This window comes from Ahaetulla prasina, chromosome 3 (assembly GCF_028640845.1).
Source record: "Ahaetulla prasina isolate Xishuangbanna chromosome 3, ASM2864084v1, whole genome shotgun sequence".
In the NCBI taxonomy this organism is placed as follows: Eukaryota; Metazoa; Chordata; class Lepidosauria; order Squamata; family Colubridae; genus Ahaetulla; species Ahaetulla prasina.
Window position 1 is genome coordinate 51,551,795 of NC_080541.1, and position 21,264 is coordinate 51,573,058.

Below are 21,264 nucleotides of genomic sequence, written 5' to 3' on the forward strand. Positions count from 1 at the left end.
TCAGGAGCATTTCACCCCTAGTTCAAATATTCCCAGCTTCCTTGATTTAATGTGCAACAATCCTTTAAGAGATGAGATAAAAAATAATGAAGAGAACACAAGATTCTCAACTTATGTTCCAGTGTCAATACTAGGAAAAACATGTAAGTGAAGATTTTAACCTTTTACAACTTACCAGTTGGTTTGGTAACTTTACCAAACTTTACCACTTTAACCATTTCTGAAAACTGTTCAAAAGATTGCAAATTTAAAAAAACCTGGCTTGGAAAGGAGCATATAATGTACATGTCAGAATTAAAAAATGTGAAAACAGTAAAATACACAATACTACCGATCCTGCTCTGCTAATCCCCTGCTTTATATTTATTAACAATCAACTATACATTTAGAAAGTTTGTGCTAGCTTATTTTTAAAAGATTATCCTATTCGTTGGCTTTAAAAAATACCCACTACAGTTTCTATATGATCAATACAATAAACCATCAGTATGCAAAAGCCTACAGTATGAACAGTGTCCATAGTATCCGGCATTAAAATTTAAGTGCAATTTTAAAAGTTAGTGAAAGTCAGCATCTCATAATTATTACAAGACCTCAGTGAAAGTGCCAAAATCTTGCAAGTCTCTTCTTTCTATAGGAGCTAATATGCCTGTCATTAGAAAAAACTGTTGATTTCTGAATTAATAGATGAAAAGGAAAAGGAAAAAGGGATTAGGAGAAGAAAACCAAACTGAGACATCATATTCTTACAAGATATACAGTATTTTTTTTTACTGTAACTCAGGACATCAAAACCAAGGAAAAAACAGCATTGCTTTCATTGTCATGAAGGCTGTAGCAAAGATACTATTTGGATATAATACAATCAATTTTGCAATAATACCTATTAGACTTTGTGAAGAGATTTTTTTAATATGATGGTTATCCATGTTATATTCTAAGCACTCATGCAGAAGAAGAGGAGGTTGGTAAGGTTTATGGTCGTTCAATTTGAAATTAACAGAATATTTAAGGAACTTGTTTGTGGTTGGAGTTTGGCATGCCAATGTTGAAAATATTAAAGAGTAAAATATTAAATATTAAAAATATTAAATATAATTGAATGTTTATGGCCTAAGAAATAAAAAGAATAATTTAACAATTTCAGTCAATCCAGTGATTTCAATGATAACTAGCTATAGTGGACATAACTTAGATGAAATACAGAGAAATCAAATTGACTGTATTATTGGTACAAGGCGACAGAATTGCTTAGTTATAAGAACAAAGAAATGGCCAAGAGCTAACTGTCAAATAAAACATGATGTGATCATAACTGCATGCAAGATCCAAATCAAGCTAATTGCCGAAGAAGTAAGTTTCCATAGTATATCCAGGATTTTCAAGGAAAACATCAGGGATCATTTTTAAATCCTGAATCTCATCAATAGGGAAGTATAGAAATGTGGAACGAAATAAAAGTTGTTAAGGATGAATGTGAAAAAAGATGGCAAAGACCAGGAAACAGAAAAAGATAAATTGGATGTGATATCAGATGGTGTAATTTGCCAACAAGAAGCGATGTTAAAGCCAAGAAGGCCAAATAGGAAAGAATTTTAAATGAATTTCTGAGCACTGTCAAGAGATAAGAAGTAGTACTATAACCTTATAAAGGTATCGAAGATGGAAAGAAACATGGGAAACAAGAAAAGTCTTCTTTAAAAATCTCCAAATCCAATGGAAGTTCCAAACTTGCTAAAAAATACAAATGGACAGTAGTAACTGATTCCAAGAACATTGAGCAAAGATGGAAGGAATATACTGTAATTCAGTAGAGATATGAACATCCAAAATATTTAATATATTGGATATATTTAGGATATATTTCCTGCTTACAAAAACCTCTAGTATTAGAAGATGAAGTTATATCATCACTCCAATCATTATCAAATTGGAAGACTACAGGTATCTATATAAAGTTGGCAAACAATCAAAAAAGAATCTGTAAACTTTTATGAGTTACGGTATCTAATATTGATTAGAGCATTACGTGGAAAGACTGAGGGACAAGAGACATTACTGCTGATTCATGCTGAATAATTGAAAAAGACAAACAATATCAAAAAGAAGTCAATACATGCTTTATGTATTATAGAAATATTTCAGTGATGTCAAATTTGTCAACTGTGGGATGTGCTTAGGAAAATAGGAACCCCAGAATATCTTTACAAGATCACGAAGCCATGGTTTAGATGGAACACAGTGAAACAGACTGATTCCTGTTCAGGAAAGGAGTGACATAAGGTTGTATACTCTTCCCTTATTTTGTTCAACCTTTATGCTAAATATATATTAAGTGAAGCTGGATTGAAAGAAGATGAGCAATAGGAATTTTCTGTACTGTTCTGATGATACTATGCTGATAGCCGAAAATTTAAAATTGAAATGAAAATCAAGGAGCATAGTGAAAAAATAATGACAATAAATACATCAACTAGTTTAGAATTAGACACTCTGATGACATGATACGGCTGTATCTAGTTTCCTTGTGATAGTCTTATCTAAATAAAAGTTGTACCGTCAAGAAGTAGAATAAAAGAGTATTGATACGTTGAATGCTAGCGTTAGAGAAGAGTCCTGACAATATCGCAGATAACCAAGAAACACACAAATGGATCAAAAACAAATCAAGGCTTTTCAACATGGCACAAATAATCCAGCTTTAATTATTATATTTGGGTACATTATTTAAACATGTATAGAAGTTCATAATACTGGGAAGATAGAAGAGAAAATTGGATGACCAATAACAAGGTGGATGGACTCAATTACAGCAGTAGTGGGTACTATGCTGGAAAATCAGAAGGACCAGGTTGAGGGAAGGCTTCTTGAGAAAAAACCTATGAGGTTACTAAGAGCCAGCCCTGACTTAATAGTACATAATCATAATTACATAGTAATTCTAGTATTGACCAATTGAAATGGAACAGCTGAAAGGCAAAAGTGCAGTTGGTCTCTTAGAATCTACCTCCATCGCTTTCACTGTGGTGCCAAGGAGAATAGACTGCAACTAAACAATTATGAGACATCTTGTTCCCAGGAAGATTCAAGTCTGAATCTCTATTCTGTGACTGTCAAGAACCATTCATAAAACCTATTCTCTAAATCACTTTAATTTTTTAAAAAGACATTCTGTGATGACAAATTATAGTTTCATGAAGTAGATATTTTTTGTTTTTCCTTAAAATACTTCTTTTTTGCAAGACCCAATGAACTTAGAAAAGTGCGTATGGTCAAGGCTATTGTTTTCCCAATTGAAATGTATGGCTAATGAAAGTTGGACCATAAGAAAGGCTGAGCGCCAAAGAATTAAGGCCCTTGAACTCTGGTACTGGAGAAGACTCCTGCAAGTCCCTTGTACTGCAAGGTGAACAAACAAGTCAGTCCTAGAGGAGATCAACCCTGACTGCTCTTTAGAAGGTCAGAGCCTAAAGATGAAACTCAAATACTTTGGCCACCTAATGAGAAGGAAGGACTCACTGGAGAAAAACCTAATGCTGGGAAAGATTGAGGGCAAAAGAAGAAAGGGACGACAGAGAATGAGGTAGCTGGATGGAGTCACTGAAGCAGTAGGCATGAGCTTGAATGGACTCCAGAGGATGGTAGAGGATAGGAAGGCCTGGAGGAACATTGGCCATGGGTTGGACAAAACTTTGCAACTAAAGAACAATGAAGTTAGAACTATTCTTATCAGGTGTTGCATGTGATATTGGCACAAACACTTGTACTATGTTCTATATAAGTGCCCAGGAAATAAGAATGTTTCTATTATTGTAACTACTATTACTATAATTATAATCAACTTTACTGAATGACTAAGAAAAAATAAATGGTGGAGGGGAAATAATATACTTTATTATACTTTTCTTTGCTCTCTTTATGATTTTATAACCCTTTCAGTTGGGAACTCATCACCAGGACAGAAACAGTTTTGTAAGGAAGCTAATGAATTTGGAGAGCTGATCAACTATTTATAAGGAAGGGTCTTTGTTAACTGAGTGAGATTGATTTGCCCCCCCTCCCACACTTGCTGGCTGGGTGTGTGTTTACTTGCACTCTGAGCACATGGACTGAGGGGAAGGGATTACAGCTAAGTCACTGATCAAGAGATTAGTTATTGGCTTTGTAGCATTCCTTAGTCAATAGGAAGTCCCAGCCAGGAGTCTTTCCAAAGAGGAGAAATATTTGGAGCTCAGAAGCAGAACAAGTTAATAGGAATGGGAGAATTTTATGACAAAATTAAAAGGGGGATGAAACACATACTGACCTCCCACTTTCAAAGCTAAGTAGCAAGATGAATTTAGAAATAATATGAGGAAAACAGGGGTACAGACTCTGTAAAAATAGAACATAGAATAAAACAATTGTTAAAAGAAAAGAAATCCAAGTTATTAACAGTAAGTAGGATGAAGATAGAAAGCCAAGGTAGAAGGTATTTTCCAGTTCACTCCACAGAGAGTTAAATGTATAAGTACCAGCCAGCTAAGCACAAATCATGATTCATTCCTGCATTCCTGGCTCTCATGAAGCTAATCTGTTTTCTTGAAACTACTGCAGATATTAGACAGCCATGAAAGTATGTGGATGAAACTTCCTGGGATATGACAGCTTTGTCCTACTCCCAGAATGACAGCTCCCTTATGGTCAGGGAGAACAAGAGTTAAGGATGGCATAATATATTTTCTGTAGGCAATGAGCCCAATTATTATAAGAAGACTTGTGACTGTGGGCAAGATGAGTTGGGTTTGTCATGCACGTGGCTAATATTGGGGTAAAAGTAGTAGCCATAATCTACATTAGCATTAACAACATTAAAAAACTAAGTAAACTCTCCTGGAACTAATTTAAGCTGCTAGGTAGATGACTAAAGTCCGGGACTGCCAAGGTAGTATTGTGAGAAATATTATTTCTTCCACACAGAAAATCAATTACAAAGACAGAGCACAATGGTCTCCACATTTGGTCAAGCTCATGGAAGAGATTTAGATTTACTGATTATTAGGCAAATTTTTGGAACAAGCTAAATCTGTATGAAAGAGGAGTTGTCACATGACATCAAAAAGGATGGCACAGCAGCTTTTAAATTTATCTCTGAGGAAAAGCCTAGCATCAAATTTAGAATAGGGCAGATGCCAATATCTAGATGAAGAACAGATACCCGATAGTATTTACCTTTCTGGGGAGAAATCAGAATAACATAAACAAATTAAGGTAACAAATAAAAATATTCTCGAAAGAAAGTATTTGAAGAAGTCAGAATAATCACAAAAAACATAGATTACATATCAAAATTAGGTTTACATATATTAAATACTTTTGAGAGTGGTAACTTTAAATTTAAAAAGGGTACTTACTGTGCTATTTACTCTTAGCTGCTAAATCAAAAATTACTTAAAAATTAATAAATAATTTATCATTGGACAATTGATGCACTATGCCCACAATGGCGAACCTGTGGCACACGTGCAGCCGTATCAGTGAGCATGCGAATGTTGCCTAGTTCAGCTCTGGCATGCATGTGCGTGCCAGGCAGCTGATTTTTGGGCCTTCCAGGCCCACTGGAAGTTGGTCCAACGGTTTCCAGACTCCAGGGGGATGGGGAAGGCTTTCCAGAAAGCCTCTGGAGCCTGGAGAGGACGAAAAATGGGCCTAATGGGCCCACCGTGCCATTGCATGCCAAAAGTATGGGGCGCGTGGGGGGATCACACACGCATGCGCGGGGGGCATGGCGCATTGAATTATGGGTGTGGGCACACATGCGCGCAACCCTCCCACGGTCCCCCCGTTTTTGGCACGTGACGGCAAAAAGGTTCGCCGTAACTGCACTATGCTATAATCAATTACTCTTCTTGAAAAAAATCACTGACAAAATTTGAATACTAAATTCACAGATGAATTGCATTTTTATCGAACCTACAATTGCAATGTTATTTTAATAATAACTCTATGACTGTAACTTTGTTGCTTGTATCCTTATCCTTTATATTGATATTGATTGATTCCTGATTATTTATACCCTATGACTATCGTTAAGTGTTACACCTTAGAATTCTTGATGATCTTTTCTTTTATGTACACTGAGAGCATATGCACCGAGACAATTCCTTGTGTATCCAATCACACCTGGCCAATAAAAAATTCTATTCTAGTCTATTCTATTATGAAACTGGTGAGCAATAAGTACAATTGGTCTCATTCCACATTAAGAGCAATGAGGAACAAGCTCTGCTGAGAGAAAATATGTTTTTGCAGTGAAAAAAGTATATCTTTTTTCACCAACCTTTCTAGAGGCTTTTCAGTCTCAACAGGCATAAGGATAGAGGTGTCCTGCTGACAGTCAGTCTGTTTGAAACTGTAAAGAATAGAAGGCTCTTCATCAAAGGATCTTGAGGAAATGTAATGGGTTAGAAGACCATTTTTATGAATTGCTAAATGGTTAAACAAAACAGAAAACTGAGAGCTGAAATAAAGGCACAATTTTCTCAACCGAAGAAGTAAGAATTAGCATCCCTCAAGAACAGATAATTAGTTTTTTTCCAACTTGTTGATAAATGATGTTGACTTAGGGATAAGGAAGCAGTGATCTGATCAAGTTTGTGGATGATACCAAACTGTTCAAAATGACTGTGAAGTGCTGAAGAATGATTTTCATTTTTTCATTTTTAAGATTTTTATGCCACTTTTATTATTTTATAAGTAAATTAAAGTAAGTTACTTCTGCTTCATTGACTATGCTAAAGCCTTTGATTGTGTGGATCACAACAAATTGTGGTCAGTTCTTAAAGAGATGGGAGTACCAGACCATCTTATTTGTCTCTTGAGAAACTTATATGTGGGTCAAGAAGCAACAGTGAGAACTGGACACGGAACCAGTGATTGTTTCAAAATGGTGAAAGGAGTTTGGCAAGGCTGTATTCTGTCACCCTGCCTATTTAACTTATATGCAGAACACATCATGAGAAAGCCGGGGCTAGATGAATCACAAGTTGGAATTAAAATTGCCGGGAGAAATATCAACAACCTCAGATATACAGATGATACCGCTCTAATGGCAGAAAGTGAAGAGGAACTAAAGAGCCTTCTGATGTGGATGAAGGAGGAGAGTACAAAAGCTGGCGTGAAACTCAACATTAAGAAAACTAAGATCATGGTTCCCGGTCCTCTCAATTCCTGGCAAATAAATGGGGAAGAAATAGAGATAGTGACAGATTTTATTTTCCTGGGCTCAAGATCACCGCACATGGGGACTGCAGCCAAGAAATTAAAAGACACTTGCTCCTGGGGAGGAAAGCTATGGCAAATCTAGACAACTTACTAAAAAGCAGAGACATCACCCTGCCAACAAAAGTACGTATAGTCAAGGCTATGGTTTTCCCAGTTGCAATGTATAGCTGTGGAAGTTGGACCATAAGAAAGGCTGAGCCCCAAAGAATTGAGGCCTTTGAACTATGGTGCTGGAGATGACTCCTGCGAGTCCCTTGGACTGCAAGGCGATCAAACCGGTCAGTCCTAGAGGAGAGCAACCCTGACTGCTCTTTAGAAGGCCAGATCCTGAAGATGAAACTCAAATATTTTGGCCACTTAATGAGAAGGAAGGACTCATTGGAAAAGACCTAATGCTGGAAATGACTTAGGGCAAAAGAAGAATGGGACGGCAGAGACTAAGGTGGCTGGATGGAGTCACTGAAGCAGTCGGTGTGAGCTTAAATGGTCTCCAGGAGATGGTAGAGGACGGAAAGGCCTGGAGGAAAGTTGTCCATGGGGTGGCGATGAGTCAGAAACAACTTCACAACTAACAACAAGAAGTTAAAGTGGAGAATACACATAATACTCCTTCCTCCTCCTATTTTCCCAAAACAACTACCCTGTGAGGAAGGTTGGGCTGAGACAGACTAACTGATCACAGTCACCCAGCCAACTTTCATACTTGAGGCAAAACTAGCACTCAGAGTCTCCTGATTTCTTAGGACAGTACCTTAATTGCTATATCAAACTGGCTCTCTTTAAACTTTTTAAAAAATTATTTTTCTTTAAACTGGAAAAATGATCAAACAAATAGCAACTGTGGTTCAATTTAAATGAGTGTAAACAGATACATACTGAAATACATACACTCTCTCCATTTTATATAAATACTAATGGGATCTGAGCTGCCTATATAACCAACTAGGAAAAAGATATTGGGTCTAGTGGTGGTTTGGTACCAGTTCGGCCCAGGTGGCGAACCGGTAGTGGCGGGGGGAGGCTCCGTCCACCCACCCGGATGTCTCTGCGCATGCACAGAAGTGTTGTGTGTGCATGCACCCACGAGCAAACCAGTAGCGATGGGATTTGAAACCCACTACTGATTGGGTCATATGTAATTTAATGAAGATATCAACTCAGTGTATGGCAGCTGGGAAAAAGACAAATTCCATGCTAGATTCACTAAGAAAGACTGGAAATAAAACTGCCCATATAACATTCATATATAAATCTATAATGCATCTGGTTGCCATATATGGAAAAAGTTAGAACTGGAAAAGATTTGGAAGAAGACAAGCCAAATGAACAGAAGGCTCCAACACTTTTCTTATGAGAAAAAACTAGAAAAAATTGGACTCTTTAGGTTAGAAAAAAGACAAATGAAAGGGACATGGTTGAATATGCATGGCATGAAGTTCTCCTCCTTCTCAAATCACTAATATAAGACAAGATAATGACAACTACCTTGCATGGATTTAAGGAGTTGGATAAATTCTTGGATGATACGTCTATCTCTAGAGCTATTGGACCTGGCTGGGCACGGAGGGGGGGGGTTTCCCCTCACTGAGATGTGCCCACCGGGTTTCCGTGCGTTTCATCAGCCGAGGGCCCAGGGTAGGGGTGGGGGGGTAGCGGTTGTTATTAACGAGAGTCTGGATCCGAGGGAGGTCGCTGTCCCGCAGATAGCCGGTTGTGAAACCCTCTTCGTGAGGTGGGGCCGGGGGGTGCAGGTGGGCTTGCTGATCACGTACCTGGCTCCTTGCTACGTGACGGCAGCCCTGCCCGAGCTGCTGGAGATGATAGCCGGGACGGCGGTTGAGACCCCCAGACTTATGGTCATGGGGGATTTCAACTTGCCGTTGGCGGGCGATTCATCAATGGTAGCTCGGGAGTTCATGGCTTCCATGACGGCCTTGGACCTGACCCAGGTAGTTGCGGTCCCCACCCACGTCGGGGGTAACACACTGGACTTGATTTTCGTCTCGGGACAGTGGCTAAATGATCTGGAGTTAGGGGAATTAATATCTCAACCCTTGTCATGGTCAGATCATTTACTCCTTCAGCTAGACTTTCGGACCGCTACACCTCACCGCAGGGAGACGGAACCGGTTCAATGGTTCCGTCCCAGGCGCCTGATGGACCCCGAGAGGTTTCTGACGGAGCTTGGGCCATTTCCGAGGGAGTTAGCCCACGGCTCGGCTGAGGAGCTGGCGGCCGCCTGGGATGAGGCGGCCGCTGGCGCCTTAGACCGCGTCGTGCCTTTGTGGCTTCTGACCCGGCGACGAACTCGACCAGCTCCTTGGTATAACAAGGAGCTGAGAGAGATGAAGCGCCGGAAAAGAAGCCTAGAGAGCGCTTGGAGGTCCAGCCGCTCCGAACCTGACCGAACACTAGTAAGGTCATATATTCAGACCTACCTAGTGGCGATCAGGGCGGTGAAACATAACTATTTCTCCGCACTCATCGCATCGGCAGATAATCGCCCAGCCACCCTGTTTAGGGTGACCCGCTCCCTGCTCATGCAGGAGGCTCGGGAGGACCCCTTACAGGGACATGCTGAGGATTTTGTTCAGTATCTGTCTGATAAAATCGCTCAGATTCGGGACGGCTTGGACACTGATTGGATAGATTCAGGTGGGATGGCGGAGACAAGTCTTGAGAATGTTATCTGGGCTGAGTTCGATCCTGTGACTCCTGAGGACATGGACAGGTTGTTGGGTAGGTTGAACTCCACCACATGTTTATTGGACCCGTGTCCCTCCTGGATGGTGCTGGCCACTCGGGAGGTTACGAGGCTGGCTCAGGAAGTTACCAACGCTTCTTTGTTGGAGGTGTCTTCCCGCCGCTTTGAAAGAGGCGGTGGTGAGGCCCTCCTCAAGAAGCCCTCCTGACCCGGCTGTTTTAGCGAACTATCGTCCAGTCTCCAACCTTTGCTTTTTAGCGAAGGTTGTTGAGAGTGTGGTGGCAAACCAGCTTCCTCAACACCTGGAGGAAACTGTCTATCTGGACCCGTTCCAGTCCGGTTTCAGACCCGGTTACAGCACCGAGACGGCTTTGGTCGCGTTGGTGGATGACCTCTGGAGAGCCCGGGACAGGGGTTGTTCCTCTGTCCTGGTTCTATTAGATCTCTCGGCGGCTTTTGATACCATCGACCATGGTATCCTGCTGCGACGGTTGGGGGGATTGGGAGTGGGAGGCACCCTTTATCGATGGTTCTCCTCCTATCTCTCTGACCGTTCGCAGACGGTGTTGGCAGGGGGGCAGAGGTCGACCCCAAGGTGCCTCACTTGTGGGGTGCCTCAGGGGTCTGTTCTCTTGCCTCTCCTGTTCAACATCTATATGAAGCCGCTGGGTGAGGTTATCCGTGGTTTCGGGGTGGATTATCATCTGTACGCTGATGATACTCAGCTGTACATTTCCACCCCGAACCACCCCAATGAAGCCGTTGAGGTGATGGGCCGGTGTCTTGAGGCCGTGCGGGTCTGGATGGGGAGGAACAGGCTCCGACTCAACCCTTCCAAGACAGAGTGGCTATGGGTACCGGCGTCCCGGTACAGTCAGCTTACACCATCGCTGACTGTGGGGGAGGAAGTACTGACCCCCAGGGAGGGAGTGCGTAACTTAGGCGTTCTCCTGGACGATCGGCTGTCCTTAGAGGATCATTTGACAGCCGTCGCCAGGGGAGCTTTTTATCAGGTTCACCTGATCCGCCAGTTGCGCCCCTTCCTTGACCGGGACGCCTTACGCACGGTCACTCACGCCCTCGTCACTTCCCGCCTGGACTATTGCAATGCTCTCTACATGGGACTCCCCTTGAAGAGCACCCGGAGGCTCCAGTTAGTCCAGAACGCGGCCGCGTGGGTGATAGAGGGAGCACCATGCTGCTCCCATATAACACCTATCCTGCACGGCCTACACTGGCTACTGGTAGTCTTCCGGGTGCAATTCAAGGTTTTGGTTACCACCTTTAAAGCGCTCCATGGCTTAGGACCGGGATACCTTCGATACCGCCTTCTGCCGCCGATTGCCTCCCAATGACCTGTGTGCTCCCACAGAGTGGGCCTCCTCAGGGTGCCGTCGACCAAACAATGTAGGTTGGCGACCCCCAGGGGGAGGGCCTTCTCTGTGGCGGCACCAGCCCTGTGGAACGAGCTTCCTCCGGGATTACGACAACTCCCCGACCTCCGGACCTTCAGACGTGAACTGAAGACTCTATTCTTTCAGCGTGCGGGACTAGCCTAAGAATAAAATGTTTTAGCTAAATTTTAATGGGGGTTTTACCGGTTTTTACTGTTTTAGTGATCAGGCCATGATAATATTTAGTTTTAACTGGGTTTTAATGTTTATTTATTATATTGTTTTTAATATGCCTGTGAACCGCCCTGAGTCCTCTGGGAGATGGTGCGGTATATAAGTTTGATAAATAAATAAATAAATAAATAACCTGAATCTTTGCCAATTTACATGATTTCCAAAGTTTTGTACTTTTTGAGAATCACAGTTCTTTCCTTCCTATATTGATATATTATGCTAATACCGGTATAAAGTCAAAGGAAATTAGAAGAAAGAGACTATTTGATGTATGAAATATGTCATTTAATTTTTTGTTGATAATAAGTTTCTACCTTTGGATGAAATTATACAATGTAGCTATAAAATCTGGACCAAAAATAGATAAAGGCCCAGGATACAAATTGCCCAAGATAACATTGAAAACTTTTTATTCCATTTCTGTATACCTTTTGGTGAAGTAAGACTTTGTACATGAATACCTACTGCAGGGGTCTCAGACTCGCAGGCCCAACGCAACATGTGCTGATCACGCCCACCCCCATTTTAGCTAAGGGGGAAAAGTCGTGATACGTGATGTGACGACGTGAGTTTGTCACCCCTGACCTACTGGATCATCAATATGCCAGTTAATTCAACATGTTCTTACTTGTTTTGTGGATCCTGATCTATTTTTTCATTGCCACATCTGTTACATATAGGCCAAGAGAAAGCAGTTCTCTCATTAATCCCAACTACAGTACCTGAAAAAAAGATAAAATAATTTGTCTGTTTGAAATACCTTTTCTTCTTTTTATAAGCATAATTAGCAATATTTAGATTTCCATTGATTTCAGATTTAATTGTAATCCAATCCTAGTTGTTCTAAGTATTAAAAAAGTTGTAACCTATGTTTTATTATTTTTCTAATTTCTCTCTTTCCATATCAAAGAGAAAATATTTTCAAACACAAAGTTTGAGTGATAATATAGCCAATTTAATAAGCTAAGAAATTAATATTTTTTGCCAGCAAATACTGCCTCCCTTAGTTTCTGTCTTAATGGTAAAAGTCAACAAACCAGACCTCCTTTGAACCAGAAAATTCTGATTAACAATACCAGGGCATGAAGTCAAATTTAAATGATGATTAAATATTCTGGCTTATCTAGAGCTATTAAATAGTTTTCTGATATGGATGAAAAAGGGAATTATAGTTAATGGATAATTTCCTAAATTTATTCCATAAACTGATCAGCTGTGGTGACACAGTGCTTAGAATACAGTATTGCAGGCTAATTCTGCCAATTCTGCCAGCAATTCTAGGCTCTCTGGCTCAAGGCTGACTCAGCCATCTGTCCTTCCAAGTTCAGTACAATGAGGACCCAGATTGTTGGGGGTAATATGCCCACTCTGTAAACTGCTTAGAGTGGGCTGTAAAGTACTGTGAAGCAGTATATAAGTCTAAGTTCTATTGCTATTTGTCCCATCCTTTAGAGAAGTCATTTGAACAAAAAGATTTTCATATCTCATTTTATGAAGTTCTGACATACTTGCCTAAAGATAGCTATTACTTTCATCTGAAACAAACCAAAGTGAAGAAGAAAAACAGACATGACAGAGTTTTTAAAAAGCATTTATACTGGTTTAATACGAGGAATTATTCTTTATTTATATCTAGGTAACTGAGATTTAAGTATGTTTTCCCAAGCCATATACGTGACTAGAAACATTGAAGAACTGAAGGTCAGTCAGATATTTGGATCACTAGTAAGCATTGTTGTTTAGTGTTATAAATCAAGCAAGATGGGTATTTTATGGGAAGGCTAGTAAAAAGATTTAGAACAATAGCAGTTTGCTGAGCCAAGCAATAAACATTAATGTTTGCAAGCAAAACATATAAATGAGTAATCTTAAAACACCTGCAAATAAATGGATTACAATTGTCAATCCTACAGTGTCAAAGGCAAATTGCTCAGAAAGCCCTGAGGGGTTGAGTAACAAGCTTGTCTTTTGATAAATGAAATTATTAGGAAAATAATTTCTGGCAAAAATCCTATACACAGGTAGTCCTTTACTTACAACCACAACTGACCAAAAATTCTTTTGCTAAGTAAGACATTTGTTAAATGAATTTTATCCCACTTTAAAAGGTTTCTTGCCACAGTTGTTAAATGAATCACTGCAGTTGTTAAGTCAATAACACAGTTGTTAAGTGAATCTCACTTCTCCATTGACTTTGCTTGTCAGAATTTAGCAAATGGTGAGCAAATGACCCCAGGACACCACAACCATCATAAATATGAGTCAGTTGTCAAACATCTGAATTTTGATCATATCACCATGGAAATGCCACAATTATTGTAAGTGTGAAAAACAGTCATAAATCATTTTCTCAGTGCCGTTGTAACTTTGAATCATCACTAAATGAACAGTTGTAAATCGAGGACTACCTGTACTAGACATCAGTGCAGGAATATGTAATTAATTCAAGGTTGTGAGAAAAGCAATGTATATATATATTATTTTTATATACGGTTTAAGCTTTACAATGAATTAAAAAAAAACCTTCAATAATGATGAAAGACCAGATAAAGTAGAAATGTAAGCCAGAGCCCCAATTTTCTTCCCAGGTTTTCAAGGCGGTACATATAGGCATTCCCAATTTATCTTTGCAACCATCCCATTATATAAATGGAGTTACCCAAGTTACCCATTATATATCCAATATAATGCCACCCATAAACTACCAACAGAACTATTATAAAAAGTATCATTGCCATTTTAATAATCTGCTACTGCACCAGAGGTGTCAACTATACCTTGTTCAAATGGAAATTATTAATTAAAGAAACAAGGAATATAATTTGTCATATACTCTTGGAAAACAGGCAAAAGAACAGTTAGCATTAAGATTTTAAATAACAAAAAATATAGTTACAAACCTCTTACAGTACAAATAGAATTAATTTGAGTAGTAGAATCCAGATAATCTAGTTTGACAGGACCAGTCAGTTCAGTGATGTCAGCACCAGCAGTCCTACACAAAAGGGGCTTTTGTAGCAAGAGAACTGTACGTTCAATGCAAATAATCTTACCTGCCAACAAAGACATTTTGATAAGTTACAGTAACAAAGGAAAAAGTGGCTATGTTAATTATCTAAGCCAATAAAGAAAAATTCCTGCAAGCATTTCAGTAAGCTTGTTTAGTCTGATTCAGTCAAATAAGTAGTCTATTCTTGTTAATAGTCTGCCAGCATCCACTAACCTGGTTTTATTTAGAAAGGAAATTGGCTGCACGTTGAATTTTCTTTATCTTTTAATGGTGGATTGGGAGTTATTCCAAACTTATTCACATGTTGCACTTTGCTCCCCGGAACAAAATAGTCAAATCTTTGCCCAGAGGGGTGTAACCTGGATGATTCAGTTCTGGAAGCATGGCAAGAGATTTGTGCAAATAGGCCAGAGTTTAAATCTGATAGCCAGCAATGACCAAATATGAACTGATTAGCTTATACTGAACATGATTAGAACTTAATTTTATTCTTCTCAAGTAGTGTTAGCTAGAGTACTGGCAATGATACTAATACTATAGTGGAAACTCTATCCAGATACTTTCCCCCGCCCCTTCCATTCAATGGAGTCCGATTCTTGGAAACTGCCTGGACAAGTTTTCTTGGGAAGATTTTTCAGAAGTGCTTTGCCACTGGCTTTTTCCTAGTGCTGAGACAAAGCCCAAGGTCACCCAGTTAGCTTTGTGCCAAAGGTAGGACTAAAACTTGCAGTCCCCTAGTTTTTAGCCTGATGTCTTAACCAGTAGCTCTTCACTGAAATACCTACAAGAATGATTTATTATTTAAAATAAAAGTTAGGCTTGGGCCATTATATTTAGAGAAACAACTTAGATTATAGGATGGAGTAGTGTTAACAACAATGAACGTATTCCAGAAGTGAGATAAGCAGTTATAATGTAAACAATAAAACTTATTCTGGTGCATAATTCCCTACAATTCCTTCCCATTTGATACAACTAGACTGGATATGTAACACACAACAAACTGGTTTTACTGGTGCACATTAAATTATTATATATCAAGTGTTCTCAGCAACAACTTGAAGTATGCTGGTATGCTATCAAATCAATAAAGATTAAGCAGTGGAAAGCATGAAAAGAAGGATTGCTTCTTCAACTTTGTTAACAATACAGTTCCACTGGTTTCCATTCCATTGTCATTATAAAACTCTACAATTCTAAAATATAGCCTCTATGTTTTCTTATTATTTAGTCCCTTCTTCCTTTCAAGTCATCATCACTCTCTAGTTTCTGTTGGTAGGGATGGCCTAGATGTAGGAAAGTCATCTTATTTAGTAAATAAGCTGCTTTCAAAGCTTTTCCACTTGTAAAGAAAGAGTGGGTATGCTAAAAATCCTTTAATTAACAAACACAGCAAATATCACAGAAAATAAGATTTGACTCTCTATTCTTCATGTATTGTAATGTCCAAGTGTCAGATATCTTTTTAATTTGGGGCTAAGGAATGAGTATAGAGGCTGAAGAAACTCCCTTTTATTGTGCAATGTTTATGTTTGTATTAGGAGAGATCTGGAGAACAATCTGGATGGTAATGAAAACTATGAAAACGTAATTATCGGGTGATCCTGCGGGAGAGGGCAGTTTGACCATTATAAAGAAAAGGCAGATTGCTTGCTATCATTTCTGATAAAACTGTCCAATTATTAATATCTGTTAGAGGCCCATCTTTCCAATGAATGAAAGTATTCTCTTTTGTTGTTTCCAGGCCAAATAACACACTTCCTCAGGAACTGCATTTAACTTCCAATTTTTCAGCATTTAGAAGATACATAGATGCATTTATTTTATGATAAATGAATTTTGTACTTTCAAATCAATCTTGACTCCTGGTGACAAGTCCCTGCAGTTTTCTTGGCAACATTTTGAAAGTAGCCTGATGATATTTTGGTCTAAACCTGATTGAAAACATTAAATAGAGTCCACCTACAAATTGGTTCCCTCATCAAACATTTCTCAGTGTTAGGATTTTTTCCTCTGTCATTCAGCTGGAATCTGCCTGCCTGTGACTCTGAATTCAAGTCAAAATCATCTTGTCTGACATTCTTTCAAGTACTTGAGTATACTATTTTAGTTTCTCCCAGTCTTCTCTTTTCAAGGTTAAACATTCCCAGTTTCTTCACTGTCTTCAGAAAACTTAGTTTCCAGTTCTTTGATCATCTTCACTACCCTTCTTTCTACCTATTTCAGTTTCTCTGAATGCTTTTTAAGTGTGATGCCCACAACTGGTGTAATTATTTGACACAAAATAAAATAAAGTCAAAATATTATTGTGTTCTTGTTATCTCCGAGATGGTTGTATATTAGGGTATTTTATCAAATGCTTTACTAAAACCAAGATGTATTATGTCCGTATTAATCCCACTATTAAAAAAGTTTCCCAATGAAAATTTTTTTTTTTTAAATAATGCTGTTACTTGGTAATTACTACATTCATTTCAAGGTGCTTACATATCTACTTGTTTATGATCTGCTCTATGAATCTCAGACTGACTGGTCTGTAGTTTTCTGGGTCCTCCTCCACTTACCCTTTTGAACATAGAGACATTTTGTCTCCTACAAGCATCTTGTATTTTATACAAGTCCAGGATACTGTCCAGGATGTCTCAGAAATAATGTAAGCACTTGGTGAAACTGTTAGTCAAATCATCCAACCTAGAGATTTAAATTCATTAAGAATAAAATAATATTGTCTACTCATGCTTTCATCAATTCCAAATTACAATTCTGCCCTTAATTCTGCTCTGCACAATTTATTGCTATGGGATAAAAATTTTATTTAAAAAATTGATCCAAATAAGAGTTCAGACTCTTTTTTTGTTACTTGTTATACAGATTTTGTTGTAGTAAATGAAGAATGTGTAAAGTAATTTATTTTTTGTTTTTATTTTGAAGATATACAAATAAGCCTTTTTTTTACTGTTCTTGGCATTCTTTATTATCCTCAGGGCATTCCAACTTTTAGTATTTGCGATTCTATCTCAGTATCATATTTTGTTTTCCTTAAAATAAAAAATGCCAGCTCACTTTCTCCCAGCGTTCTCATGGTCAGTTTCATCAACAAAGCATTCTGTATTTGTTGATATCTGGTCAAATATGCCTTATCTTCTTGCGCTATATTCTTTGAAGGAAAAAGTTAGGATATATCAAGCTAAGAAAGTTGTCAGTTAAGATGAGCCAGGAATTTCCTGCAAGTACCATGCTTGGCAGAATTTGTCTCCCAACAGATATCAGGGTAATTAAGTTTCCTATCACTGTTGCTCCATGCTCTTTGAAAGCTCTGTGATTTGCTTTTGGAAGAATTATCCACATCTTCTTGCTGGGGAGGTGAACATGAACACTAAATTGGTATGAATTTTATTCATTTATCCTGTTTTAACAATTCAGTGAATAAGGTTTTAAAGAACATTAAATGTAAGATCTTAAGAAATCAACAATATATTAATTTTTATGCTTATTTGGATACCCAGAGAATGTTTAAGGATGACTGGCTATTGCAAGTATAAAAGGGATTAGGGGGCATATTATATTCTCATATTGCATATGATATCCAATTCAGATTGCCTCATTATTTGGGTTTAATAGCCCTCCGTTTGCTAGATCTATTTCTAATCAACGCATTATTCTTAGAAGTTGGAAAAGTGATGTGAGACCAGATTATTTGGTTATTATTTATTTATTTATTTATATTTATATGCTGCCCATTTTATAATCCAAAGCAACTCTGGGTAATGTATAAATTTATAATCTTGGATTTCAGATTTCTGTTTGCTTTCAGTTTGTGCAGAGACTGTTTTCTATTTAATGGAAAGACTGATATATATTATTTTAGGTCCTCAAGATTTAATGATATGTTTAAAAACTATGTGTATTTATATGCATTATAACATGTTTGTATTCATTCTTTTAATTTCTGCTTGTTTGTATTTATTTCTATTTTGTTATGAAATACTAACCCTTACCATTTCTACACATAGCATCCTTGAAGAAAACAATACAAGGGGATGAGCTCTTGAATGCTTCCATTACTTCCACATCAATCACACATGATGAAGAAACTGAGACAGGTAGCGTTTTGGGGGTTCCAGAATTGTTCTCAGACTCTCTTTGCAGTGAGAAATCAGTGACAAATAGCCAAAATTGCCTTTGGTCTGGGGAAGTGCTGGCCATTTCCTAGGGTTGCAAGGGGAGAAAAAAAATTAAATGTTAAAGTTTAAGAAAAATATTTTCTAACCAGCATAAAATTAAAGACAATGAAGCAGATGAAAACTTCAATTTAGCTAGCAGCATTTAATCAGAGTACAATCAATGGATCATACAACACATGCAACCTACTCTACCCTCCAAACTGAAGTTCAGAGAAAAAAATTGCCAAATTTTTATGGCACAACTTTATTCTATTTAGAGTGATTTTAAGATAATGGCTGCACATTGTTTCTCTTCTTCCCATATCTCACCCTTAACCAGCACTACCCAAGCTCAAAATATTGGCTAAAAATTTATATCGTTTCAGGTGACATATAGAATCACTAGATCTTTTGTAAATCTTCAGAACATCAGGAGGTAATTATGGTTGTACTCCAGAAAGACATCCAGGTCCTGTATATGTGCTGGGATAAAATCAATGATCATCATTGCTGTCTATTGACTGCAATAAATCAACTATGTGATATGACTAGATTTGAAACTTAGAAAGTAAAAGGGTGGGTGCTGTACCATATTCAAAGTTGCTACACAGTTAATTTTCATTTAACAACCATAACTGACACCACTCTTGTCACTAAGACATGTGGTCATTAAGTGAGTTATCAAGTGTCTGTGAGGAATTTGCAAACTCACTTCTATCACAATCATTAAGAGAATATCTCACAGTCATTAAGCAAGACATCACAGATTTTTAAGAAGAGATTTGAGAATCATTTGTGTGAAATATTACAGGGTTTCCTGCTTGATCAGAGGGTGAGACTAGAAGACCTCCAAGGTCCCTTCCAACTCTGTTTTTTTGTTAGCTGCAATTTTACTGCCAGGCTTTCAATTGATTGTGCTTGTTTAAAGCCAGCTGTAAAGTGTGACAAGCACATGACCATGAAACATTATGATCATTGTAAATACCTGCTGGTTATAAAACACCTGAATTTGTGTGACTGTAGCGATAGGGCAACAGTCATAAATGCAAGGACTGTTCATAAAGTTATTTCTTAAGTGCTGTCATATCTTTGAATAGTTGCTAAAGTAGGCAGTTGTTAAGTGATGTCTACCTGTAGCAATTCGACACAGCAAACCATTACAACCCATCTTATTGGTCAAACTGAAAGTCACTATAGTGCAGGTATGATTTGCAGCTCTGTGAGTCCCCTTTTGCAATTTCCAGAATCAACTCTACTACATGGGCTGAAAGTAAGTAAAATTTTGAAATGAAAAATACCAGTACAACCTGTAAATTCTAAATTTCACTTCTTTTGTTAGTTTCATATCTTGTTTTTCCTCCAAGAATGCAATACAGTGTACATGATACTCTTTTTTTCCAATTTTATTTGAATAACAATTCTTTAAAGTAGGTTGGGCTGAATACTGACTGGTAATCATCCAGTCAAATTCCATGGCTGAAGATAGACTTGAACATAAATCTCATAGACTTATTCCAATTCCCTTAGAAAAATTCTGAGCTTCCCTAATTTACCTCATCTTTCCACGCATAGAAGTTTTTGGCCACTAAAAAGCATTAAGTCCTGCCTCCAACTATGAATATTTCACCCTTAATTAAGGTTTAAATATAAATGTTTTCCTTATATGCATTGGTTTTCAAATAAGTCACTTTGAAGATTACATAATTATTGAGCAATTCAAACATGATATATGATGTGATGCCTTTGACTAGTATTATTTTGAAATTTTAAACAATTGTTAAGTGTTTTTTTTAATAAAAAAAAATACCAGAAGCATTATTCCTATTCTGTGTAATGTAATTTTCTTGGTAGAAACTCTATAGATATAAACATGGAAGTTTTCTTCCTGGATAAATTTCGACATTTTTTTCAAGGATGCATACAAACTATATGATTCATAAAAGGTAGCAGGAGAAACAAAAACATCTATTCTAGCAACAAAAATATCCTATTTGGGACAGGAAGATAAATATATTCAACAAAAGATAAAGGTCATCAAAACAGATGATCTCATAATGAAATTGCTTACCTTTTGTAGCTCATTCTAGACCCAAAGAGTTTCAGCTTTGTATTAAGAAATTTACTATTAAATAGTGAATATAAACACTGAAAGGTTCTTGAAGATTCTTGAAAATACTGCAAAATTACTTCAGATTAAAATTTTGTTCAACTTTTATCATTTGACATTTTTGTCATTCAAGGTTTTGATATAAAATGCATAGGCACACTTTCCTGAAAGTAGGCCCTCTCAGAAGTCAAAGAAACATGTATAGATTATACCAGGGGTCAGCAACCTTAAACACTCAAAGAGCCACGTGGAACGGTTTCCTACAGAAAAAAAACACACAGAGCCACAAAACCTGGGTGGACATGGCAAACTTGATGTCAGTCACTCCCACCCAGTCACATGACCCTAGCCATGCCTACCCAGCCACAAAACCATTCCCTATGTCTCTC

General features: G+C 38.0%; 1 protein-coding gene across 4 annotated transcripts in view; it reads right to left on the bottom strand.

Annotated features, from left to right (window-relative positions):
• The window catches only part of SPIDR (scaffold protein involved in DNA repair), a 192,556-nt gene that overhangs the window by 4,062 nt on the left and 167,230 nt on the right, over nucleotides 1-21,264 (bottom strand). For all 4 annotated transcript variants that reach the window (XM_058177653.1, XM_058177652.1, XM_058177655.1 and 1 more), the window contains 3 exons: nucleotides 18,604-18,814; nucleotides 14,496-14,648; nucleotides 12,224-12,317 (listed from right to left, as the gene is read on the bottom strand). In XM_058177653.1, the coding sequence (XP_058033636.1) occupies nucleotides 12,224-12,317; nucleotides 14,496-14,648; nucleotides 18,604-18,814 (458 nt within the window). The remainder of the gene's footprint in view (nucleotides 1-12,223; nucleotides 12,318-14,495; nucleotides 14,649-18,603; nucleotides 18,815-21,264) is intronic.